Source organism: Cryphonectria parasitica (genome assembly GCF_011745365.1).
Source record: "Cryphonectria parasitica EP155 unplaced genomic scaffold M406scaffold_7, whole genome shotgun sequence".
Classification (NCBI taxonomy): Eukaryota; Fungi; Ascomycota; class Sordariomycetes; order Diaporthales; family Cryphonectriaceae; genus Cryphonectria; species Cryphonectria parasitica.
The window spans coordinates 1,893,859-1,905,391 of NW_024468915.1; the positions used below are offsets into that span (position 1 = coordinate 1,893,859).

Consider the following 11,533-nt stretch of genomic DNA (forward strand, 5'->3'; position numbering starts at 1 on the left):
AACTTTTCGCTTTACTTTCAACTCGCACTCTTCTTCCCCACTACCGATCTGCGATACACAGCATGGGCTGGGTTTTCAACGCCCCTGGTGACACGTCGACATGGGGTCCTCAAATTGTTGCCATTGCCACGACATTCACGGGCTTCTCCCTCATCATTGTTTGCATGCGAATATATGTCAGGGCGCACTTGATACACGCTATGGGGCTAGGTAACCTATTTCATATTCCTTTCCCGTTCAAACATAGCTTAGCTGATTCTTGTGTTCCTCCTTTAGACGACTGGGCTATAATCTTTGGCTGGGTAAGGGCTCCTTCTAGGTATCTGCAAGGAAACCATGGTTTGTCTAACATACCAGCCAAACAGTTCGGAATCTGTGGCTACTCGATATGCACAATTATCCGTGAGTGCTATTGCTCTCTTTTGTGCATACTAATATCTGAAAATGTTGACCGCGTGCCAGAAACGAGATGGGGACTCGGAGTCAATCATATCGATGATATGCCTATCCAGGACATGAAGACTTTTTTATTAGTAAGTATTCCATCAACCGGCGAGATGGAGAACCTCGGTCGGAGAGATCCTCCGATAATTATATATTAACTTCAATTACTAGATAGAATACATCGGCTCACCACTGTACGACAATGATCTTTCGAACTTTCAAGCACATCATCATAGTGCTTGGCGCTGATCAAGGCATATTCTAGTTACGTCTGTTGCCTCTTTGGCTTCAAATTCAGCCTCTTGCTGTCCTACCTACGATTTATACCCCGTGGAGTGTGGAGATTCGCCACCATCGGGATGGCCATTGCTGTCACTTTGGCGCATATAGCATTCCTGTGTTGCTTTCTCTTCGGATGTAGTCCTGTGAGTAGTTGAATCGGTGGGCTCTTAGGTCATGAGTGGCACAAATGAAAAGAGAAAAGAAGAATAAAGAAAGAAAGAGACATTAATACGTTGCCAGATTGCCAAATTTTGGGATGCCAACATCACCTGGGGCCATTGTCTTGGCCTCCCCTTCTACACTGGCTTCTCTGCCCTGACGATTACTTTCGACTTCCTCATGTATGTTGTGGACCGTTTCGATTTCCAGATGCCCAAGTGTATGGATCCAGAGACCATATTCACTGATATGATTACCAAAACAGCATGCTGCTACCATTTCCTACGCTCCTCCGAACCAAAATCCGAACCCGCAAGAAGGTCGTCCTCTGCTGTCTCTTCACCCTTGGCGTGTTCATTTCCGCCGTGCAGATCGTCCGGTTCAGCTACCTCAGCCAGCTCGTTAACCTCCTCGACTCGGCCAACCCCATCGTCTGGTCCATCGTCGAGAGTAACCTGGGCATCGTCACGGCGAGCATCCCCACGCTGGCGCCGCTGGTTCGGTACTTTTCAGAGAAGTCCCGAGTCGGTGAATACTCTGGAGAGGGAGCGTCTGGCGGCAGGTCAGGGTCGGAAGGAGGAAGAAGAGGAGGGGGAAACAGGCCGTTGGCACATGAGCTCAACTCGTTCCACAGGGGGCTCAGAGGCCATGGTTCGGCGGTCGACAGGAATGTTGTGATTACAGGTATTCATGACGACGATAGTACTGAGCGCATCTATGACCCATCGCAGGGTGGCATCATGAAGCGGACAGATGTGCTTGTGAGCTCATCGCAGGGGCGGACAAGCGAGCAGAGCGTGCCAATGGATGAGAATACGCTGTGAGCCATGCTATATTAACTAATAATGATACATAAACGTCTGGAGAGGCCTTAGGTTTTTGGGGAAGACATCGGGTTCTTGTTGGGTTCTGATCATCAAAGAAGAGCATCAAGCGTCTTCGCCGCCTGATGAATAATAATTAAAGAGCAGACAAGCAAGCTTTGAATCCTATAATGTTCTACTTACCTATTATATATCTAAACAAGGACCAGCATACATGTGACTACAAGGCCCCATGGGCACCAACGCAACATACAAGCTCGTGGTGCTCAGCGTAGTGTAATTCAGCTCCAAGGCATTTGCCCAGGTCTTGGGTAAGAGAGTACAGGATACTACCGGCACACAGTTGGCATTGCACAGTGAATAACCTCCAGCCCCAGCGTAGTCATCCAATATATCAAAACAGACTTTCGTCTTACGAGTGGCAGACTTCCTCCGAAGAGCATCCATCATGGACAGCACGCCACAATAACCCACCTCCATTTGTTAATATGCGAGCAGTGGCTATCCAATTATTACGTCTCCTTTGTCTTGTGAGAATTGTGCATGACGAAGAGCAGTTCCGATTCGTGTTGAAAGGAAATGAGAGGGAGAGAGTGCGCGCGCACGAAGAGCCTAGAATATCTGAACCGGATGAAGTAGGAAGCTTCTTAGAGACCAGCTGAGCCTATTTGCTGTGATCTCTGCTCGCCTCGAAGTGTGACTTACCACTGAAATCTTAACATGCCTCGTTTCCCCCCTGAGAAAGTTAGACAGAGAAGCTATGTTTTCTGCAATCTATTTGGCTAAATGATAGTCACCTCGAAGCAAGCGTCAGATAGCCTTACGATCTCCCTCACAGCAAGGGAACGCAGCATCTCCTCAACCACCACGCCAGGACTGCTGCGTTGTGGTCTTCATTTAACGACTCATTTAAGGACGATACACTTTGCACAGTAGGACCGAGGAAATTCCCGTTGCTTGAAATTTGCAGGGCACTTGTCATGTCTGTATGAGCACCCTGGTAACACGATCTTTCGAGCGACGCGTGCATTTGCCACCCTCAGACCCATCCAGCCTCCCCTTGTTGTTGTTCCATTAGCCACGAATCTGCCTTTGGTGGGCTGCCGCGGGTGGACAGCAAAAAGAGTTCTCCTAACCACCACGAGACTGAGGCCACACTTCGCCATCAGAGATGACCAGCTCCCAGTTTTCGAGGCCTGTATAAGCCTCTATGAGTCCAACATCGACCGACTCTTCTCCGGCCGCCAGCAGCTGACCATCTGCAGCACATGCAAGACTCGTGCAACCTCCTTGTGGCACAATAATATAGCGAGGCCCGCCATTGCAAGACACCAGGTGACCTTGCGCATGACTATCCAATCATTTAATCTTGGACAAGGTTGACTCGATCACGGCTGGTCTGAGACGGGGCAATAAAAAGGGTTGGAATAGTCCTGCTGGCCATGGCCACAGCCTGCCACGTACACAAGATCCCGGCGTCGATCACTTTCTTGCCTGAGTCCTTTTCCCAGCCACTTTCTTTTTGTTCTTGTTCAGAAAGTTTGGTTCGAGTCACTTGACAGCTGGCAAGTCCCGAAGAAAAACAACTTCGTGGGCAGGTTAGCGGGTGACTCGACTGTACATGCGACAGACACAAAGTGTAAGCAGCAGAATTGGTTGGTTGCTCAAGCCACTTGGCTGACCAACAGGAGAGCAAAGACCAGGCTGGCCATCATCACAAGCCGAGACAATGTCTGACTTTGGAAACCTTTGAACAATTTTTCTCTTCCTTATTTTCTTTGTTTGGGTCGCCTCCTCCACTCAAAGTCTGCCAATTAATTGCCAGCCAAACGTTGCACGGCACATACCATAAAAACAACTGCTGCGCGTTGCTCACGCCGCCGACTTGTGCTGTCTTGGCTCACGAACGACCCCCCCCTCCCCTTTTGGCCCCCCAATTCTGAAACACAAGTCTCAAACCGCCATACCATCACACCCCCTCTCCACCACACCCCTCCTCTCGCTGACCTTTATGCCGCTTTTTTGTCTCTGGCTTTCAAGTTGAAAACCCTGTTTCGAATTGGACATGCGTTTTTTCCCACCGGTTCGCTCGCCCCGCGGCTGTGGGGCTTGGCTTTTGACCTTGGCTTTTGACCTTGGCTTTGACCTTGGCTTTGATCTTGACCGCCAAGTCGGGGAGCGCGCCCCAGAACAAAGTGACAGCTGCAAGAGATAGGACCCTACCCGAGAGCTTGTTGGCTCGGATCTTCTTTGCTTGGCTCTCCTTACATAGTAACTGTAACCGGAGCAGCAATGCTTGGGGGTGTGCTCACGCGACACCAGGAACAAAAGCTATCCATCCATACGATTTGGGATGAGGCCCGCCCCCGTCTATGACGCCCATGAAGAAGAAAAAGAAGTTGTGCGCATTGATATGTATGTACAGTTGCCAGGGGTTTTGTTGGGATGGAAGGCCAGCTGAGTTTTTGGAGATCTTGGATCCGCGTCTCGGCTTTGCTGCGATCTGATTTGAGATGAGGCGGAGAAATATGTGCAGACACAAGAAAACGAATGAGTAAGACTGTCACCGCCACTCGGCACCGGAACGCTGGTGTATGAAGCTGGAATGGGAGGGCCCGAAACCTCCCCCCCCCCCCCCTCTCGTTTTGCTGAGGGCTTCATGCACACACGCCAACATCTACAACATACCAGACGCCAGATAGGCTGAGTGGTTGGCCTCCTCCTCCTCCCCTCCTCTTCCTACTTCTCTTCATCCCAACGTTCAGCATACTGCGGTAACATGACAAATCCGGGACTGCAGGTGCTCTGGTCCCGAACGGGTCGACACTTGCCCGACCAACTTTGACTGGACGAGAATTGTCCAGGGCATCAAACCAATGCATAAGCCCCCTCCATATCTAACGATGATCGCCGTCCAGGGGATCCAGTGATGCCAATTTTGTTTCTCACGACAAGGGGGGGGGGCCAAAAGGGTAAACCATTGTAGCATTGATTCTTCACAGCAACGTCCAATCCTTATCCTCGAACGAGAGAATCTGGCATGCATGGCCCCCGCGCCGTCCGGCCGCACCCTGTGCTGTTGTGCAAGGGGGGGCAACCGGAACGAAAGACCTTCTGGATCCGCGCGTCATGGACCTGCAAGACACACACACACATACAGACACAACTGTCTCAACGAATGATAGCAACACTCCTAGGGTTCACACGTTGGAGCGCGTCAAGTAAAGTGCTGATGGATCCGTGGCGGTTCGCCGATCCGGCGGGCAGGGAGAGACAAGAAATAAGCAGGGACAAAAATAAAATCCCCATGCTCGAACGTTATTTTCTTTTGGTTTCAAAGAAATCTGAGTACGCAAGGCCCTTCGGAGTCTCCGGTCCGGAGGACTTGCAACACATGCAGGACGGGTCAGCGGCCGTTGTTGTTCAGTTGATTTGAAAACGCCGCGAGCAGCGGCCCACTTGAGCCCCGGCCCCTGACCTCGGAGTGAATAGCCGGTGCTTGAGTGATGAGCACTCAGTAGTAGCAGTAGGAAATCAACAACGTAGGAAAAAGATTACTTTTGTGCAGAGAGAGCGACCACGCTTTTTGCTTTGGAAAAGGGGGTGATGATTTGAACGTGGCGCGGACGATGCTGATCGACGCTGACCATGGCGTCTCTGCCAAGATGTCCCTGGAGGCTACTATGTATAAAACAAACAGTCTGAAGCAGCAAGGGTTTCCGTTGGTGGAGCGTAGTAGAAAAAGAAGAAGAAGAAAGAAAGAAAGAAAGGGCGAATAAGAATAGAACAACAAGGGAAAACGTCCACGCGAAGATCAGATGGTGATCCGCATAACAGTTGCAGCCTCGGAGCAGCGAGAACGTCTGAACAATTGGCTTGTAGACCAGCGCGTTGTATCAAAACCACCACAGGCTTGCCGGCCCCGCCCCAGCGGAACACACTGCTTGTTTTGGTCACTCGAGACCTGCAAAAGGCCAGCGCCAGCCTATCAAGAGAGAGGAGAGGAGCGGGAGAGCCTGGATCGGCGAGAAAGTCTGGGGTTCCGAGGTGGTTTCATCTCATTCGGTAGACTACCTCGAAACATGGAGATGGGCGGCCCTCTCCCTCTGTTCCCGCCTTGGTATCAACAGGGGACTAAAATAGGAAGCATGGGAAGTTGCAGAAAAAAACTCCCTGTTTACACTCGATTCAAGAGAGAGAGAAGGGGGGGGGGGAGGAGGAGAAGTGTGTATATTTGTGTGTTTGCTGGGCGGAACTGATGCGACCACGGTGAACTTTCTTGAAGTACTGTACGACAGCCTGCATGTGACTGGGAGTAGGCACAGGGCAGTATCTACCGTGCTTACTTCTTGGACGACAACATTCTAGCAGGGCTTGGATTTGACGGGACAAGAGGCATAATAAAGATTGAAACGATCAGGAACATACTATAGGAGTGTATGCTTGAGCAGCTGACGAATAGAGAGAAAACATGAAAGGCATTACTACATAAGTCATATCACTTGCACGAGATGATACTTGGTAGGCCCTACAGGATTCGCTCCTCTGGCGTCTGACCCGCTTGAGAGAGGACGCGACCCCCTCCCCCTCCCCCCTCCCTCCCAAAAAAACAAACAAATATTGCAATGTACTATTATATCCTCGTCAATAACGGCAGGTGCTTGAGACTTGGTTTCATGAGATAATTACTGGGTATGGCAAAAACAAGTCAGTCCACTGCGTGCCATGCATCTCGTCACACCGCCCCTTGTTTCCGAGGTTGATGTGAATCTGGAGAAAAGGTGATATGAAGACAGGCACGGGAGAGGCATTATTGGTCAGGGTGCAGTTGAGCTATCATGGCACACCAAAGCGGCTGGTGGTGGTGGCAATGTGTGAAGGGAAGGTGAGCCCTTGCTCGCTGGCGAGCCTTGGGAGCCAACCGGATGGCCGTCGTGGATGGGTGCGTGCCGTACCGGGGTCGGTGGTCACTTGGGCAATCACGGAGAATTATTCCCTCTGCAAAAGCGCCGTTGTAGGCTGGTGGTAATTTTGGTAAAGGTCACTTACGTGTATCACGGTAGCTCGGTGAGCTCGGTGTCGTGACTTTTTCTATCTTTCTTCTTCCTTCTTTTAAGCCTTTGGAAGAAAAAAAAAAGGGGGGGGGGGATCGGGTTTGGCCATGTTTCCTCTCATCCCCAGGGTTATGCTGCTTCTTCCTATCGGCTGCCTTTCCGGTTCATCTGGAGTACAAGCAGCTTGGGGCCTCTGAGATGATCGAGGGAGTCTGGAGAGGCTTTCGTCAAAAGCAAGTTCTCCCCGGCGATGGGGCCGCTTCACCGAAAGGTTCAAGGTTACTTTTGAAAGAAGAGGCCAGCTCTCTTTCTACTTATGCCCCGCGGCCGAGCCAAGACCAGCGTTCTCCGCAGAGTTACATAGATTCATTTGCGCCTACTTGTTTTCGTTTCCCGTTCTTTTCTTGGAAGTCGTAACGTAATGTCTTGGGACCAAGTTTTCGAATCTTACATCGATCGTGGCTGGTGACTGGTGACAGCCATGCAGCCACGGTTGAGGGGGAGGGGAGGGGTGTTTGTTTTCTCTGGTCACTCTGACGGTCTGTTGATGAAAGCGCCGTGGCTCTCTTTCATCACGATTCAACGGCAAGTGCTGGTATAACAAGGGGAGTAGAACAAAATTAATGAGAAGAGGAAGACCAGCGTGTCGAGAACCGCTCAGTGCAACGCCGTCCCTAGTTGGCAGGCCAGCACAACCGCCAGCTGCATGCAATGTACTTTTCCATGGTCCCTCCCCCCAAAGACCTGCTTGACAATAAACATCCTGCGAGCCGTTCCTTTCACGATTTTCTGGAATACGAATGCACCTGTTTCAAGGAACGAATCTGCCATGCCGCTTGTGGCAGCTGGCTAAAGTCTGCTGAGCCAGGGGAGGAAGTGGGGAGGGGAAGCGCTTTGATCACCAATGGCGTGCCAGACCAGTGGATTTTAACGTAGTATGGTAGTGTATTACTATATACACTTGACCTGACGGGCGTCTACTTCAGTAAGTACAGTTCTGTAATTTGAGGGTTGATTGTAGAGGGAGATCTTTTTGACGCTGTCTGAGATTGCAACTGCGGCTCGCAGCCGTGCGACATGAGTCTTGACCGAGCCGTTGCTTTTTCTTGGCGGGGGATTCCATGCACGCACAATCCGCCACGATCTCTGACAACCGGTAAGAGACAAGAAGATCCTGGGGTAGTATTACTGCATTTCATGTCATCGTAGCCGCTGCCTCCCCCCCCCCCCCCGGCCTTCCATTCGATCGACAAAGCCTCAGGGGGTTGGCTCGCAATCGGTTAGGCCTGTCCGATTGTACCTGCAGATTGCAGGCTTCCCACTGCAAGCATCTCCTGCATAGTGCTTCGGGTCAAAAGCCGGGAGGGTGTCCCGGCCGTGGCAAGGGGGTGGAGGAGGGGTAGTTTCCTCGGCTAGGCGTGAGATACGATCGAGGGTACTTTTCCCTCGTGGGCTGCACGACCTTTCTTTTCCTTTTTCCTCTATTGATCTTTTTCTTCTTCTTTCATGTGAGACCAGTTCAAGAGAAGTAGAAGGAAATGAACGGAAAAGAGGATCGATGGCAGATCCTTGTGGGGTGAATGGATTACTATAGAAAGAACCATTGCCGTCGGTACCCAACCCAGAGACCGAGGGGCGCTGGGACATCAAGTCGGCCCGTGAAGGAATGACAATGAGCCTTCTTTCTCCATCCCCTCATTGGGGCGGTCTTCTCTCTCCCGCTGTTCCCGTCCTGCAGGTAATCAATTTCGTGCTCTGACAGGAGCCTATTGGTGAGCCCGCCCGTGGGGTTGACAGCGGGACTTGCAGCCAAGGTGGTCTGAGATTGATGAGGCGAATGTGACGCGGAGCCCATGCTCGGAATGTGGTGGTTGGCTCGGTTGGGCCTGTGGTGTAATGTTTGCCGTACCTTCTTTCTGTCTGTGTGAGTACGTACACACTCACACACACCGGAGGAGCCCACAGTGAACATGACAGGAGATGCAGTGCGGGCTGAAGTTGCAGTCCAAGAGGTCGTCGCGCGAACACCAACCCATGCCAGCTTGGCTTCGGCTGTTGATTTGTTAATTAAATAAAGCCCGGAGGACTCCACAGTGCCGGTGGGAATTCTCCGGGTCGAACTCCCTTTTACCACGGTACACTATACTACTGCTACCATGTATACATACACACACACACACACACACACGCTACAATCTGCCAGAGGGCACAGCAATAAGGAACACGTACATACACACCACACACACGTACCCTAGACAGAGGTGCTATCCTCCTCGGTATGGGGCCAGTAGTGGCAGTAGAGGCACCCCCACGTTTTCTTCTTTAACTTTCTGGTCACGGCTCGTGATTTTCTTTCTTCTTCGTAATGGCCCATGGCGCGCTGGACCGAACCTTGAATAAGAATGATCAGCAGCAGCTGAAAGCTTATCAACACGCCATAATTCAAAGATAGCACCATGTTCTATTAGGGATCTCTCTTGTTTTGGCAGAGTCGGTTGATCGATAGACAGCGGCGTACTTTGGTCTCGAGGCCGAGCGACGCCAGCCGCGGCCCCCCTTTCCAGCGCTGGGGGACTAAAATCCAACGAGGTTCAATAGAGTCAGGCGTGTCAGGGCAGCTGTGGTAGAAGGCCGGCCTTCCTTCATTGTGGGCACCCCTATTTGGGGAAGATCAGGACAGGGATCCTTCAGAATCGGGACAGGCTCCCCTTGCAGCTTGGCCGGATCAGGGTAGCATTCCAGGGAATTGGGCGGTAGAGGGGACCCAGATGGCCGGAGGGGACCGTTACGGTAAATAGCAGATCGAGAGAAAGAAAGAAAGAAAAAAAAAAAGAAACAAAAAAAGAGAGGAAGTGAAGGAGAAAGAGAAGGGGGGGTCTGTGTGGGTGTGTCTCGAGGACCTTGGAGGGAAGGCCTTGAGGAAAAAGAAAGAGTGAAGGAGAGAGAAAGACGAAAAGAAGAGAGGGTCCGAAAAGGAGGGTCTCAATTTCTGGCCATGTGTCACGCGTGCATGTTTGGCAGGCTGAGATTTCGTGTCGGACGGGGCAGGATGGGAAATTATCCCACCTCTGATCAGATTTTAGAGAGGCGAAAAGACAATTATTGACATGACAGGAACAAGGACAGGATTTCAAGGGAGCGTGGTATCAAAGGAGGAACCGTCGAGGAGGATCATCAGCTGGGGGGGTTAATCAAGACAGGAGCTGCAAGTCAAGAGAAGAGCTACTATGGTACATACTATGGTTCTATCTATCTTTTTTTCTTGCAAATTGGTCTGGATCAGATGGGGAAAAATGGGTATGGTCATGTCAGGGGCACGGGCGCGTGGGTGGTCTCTTTCATGTCCATCGTCCTTCTTTTCCATCCATCACTACCACCATACCATCATAATCGAGAAAAAACTATGGGTACACACAGTGTGGGATATCAAGGTACTACTATTACAGCATGTCACAGCAGTAGTGCGTATGCACGTTGGTCCTACGGTACTAACTTGACATATTGAGTTGCGGGCCCTTCCGTCCAGTACAGGATGTCAAGAGAGGAGGGAGAAAGAGAGAGAGAGAGAGAGAGAGAGAGAGAGAAGAGAGGACAAGAAAAAGGAACAAAGAGGTACCACCGCATACACACATACACACACACACACAACCAGTGATCATTATCACTTTGGTACAGCTGTTGCTACTGCCACTACTACAACCACAGTGTCTCGATATGTACTGTGCTATATCGCCCATACTATACCATAACCATACCATGGCACCATAGCAGTAAGCTCAGACCCTGCCAGGATCCGTGCAGGAACATGCTGTGCCTTCCAGGACCTGTCTGCATGACCTCGACCAGATTCACTCCAGGTGTCAGATCAAACACATGCCATGCCTTTCGGGGAACGATGATGATGCCAGATGGTGATGGTTGGTGATTCACAAAGGAGGAAGTGGGGTGGGGGGGGGGGGGGGTGGCTACAGCTGCCTGTACCGCTCAGTCCACATAAGCTAATGGTGAGTTGACCAGCAGCCATGTGGTCTGTAGCAACTGGCCAGTGTACTTTCTTTGTCTGCTGTACACGTAGTTGCAGCAGTCATGCCGGAGATGAATGATTTGCTGTGGTCCCATTGGGGTTTTTTTAGGACTCGCCCCTGGCCCCAGACTACGCGTATAGTCGTAGTATTGTTAGTGTAGTAGTAGTGAGGCCTGCTCTTTCCCATATACACTGAGGCAGGCCATCCTGTCGTAGTGCAGTAGTAGCTGCTGCTGCTACAGCCCCCAAGCTCCCTCTGGCCTCTAGCTCTAGCCCTGGAACCACCCCCCCCCCACTCCCTCCTCCTTCCCTCACCCAAGGAAGGAAAAGAAAAACCCTGATCAAACCGTCATTTCCAGTGCGTCTTCACATCTTGGACCTCTCTTCTCTCTTTTTCTGGTCCAATCTCTCCATTCCAATCCTTTCCCCTCATTTTCCCTCCCTTTATCTATGTATCATTGCACAGCAGCAGGTATTCATATCTACTGGCGGTTCATCATTCCGGGCTTTTCCCCCTACCTTATCCATCTACCCTTTTCTTTTTTATTTTCTTTTTATTAATCTGTAATTCTTTTTTCGTTTCCTCTCCAAAAAGTTCTTTCACACACACACACACCCACACGACTCAATGCAGGCCTTCCAAGGTTGCCTGCCGTCAGCCAGCCTTATCACTTCGTCTTGCGTATTGGTTCAAGGTTCATAAATTTAAGCGCCTTTTCCTGTCTGTCCTCCACAGGCAGCGGACA

The 11,533-nt window shown here is 50.9% G+C and overlaps 1 protein-coding gene across 1 annotated transcript; it reads left to right on the forward strand.

Annotated features, from left to right (window-relative positions):
* Positions 1–62: 62 nt before the first annotated feature.
* Positions 63–1,709, forward strand: M406DRAFT_341802 (uncharacterized protein; the record flags this gene model as incomplete). The annotated part of the gene is made up of 9 exons (XM_040921703.1): positions 63–210; positions 277–302; positions 366–402; positions 463–533; positions 616–638; positions 710–869; positions 967–1,067; positions 1,151–1,413; positions 1,570–1,709. The coding sequence occupies 9 exons, from the start codon at positions 63–65 to the stop codon at positions 1,707–1,709; spliced, it is 969 nt and encodes a 322-aa protein (XP_040773594.1).
* Positions 1,710–11,533: the final 9,824 nt, after the last annotated feature.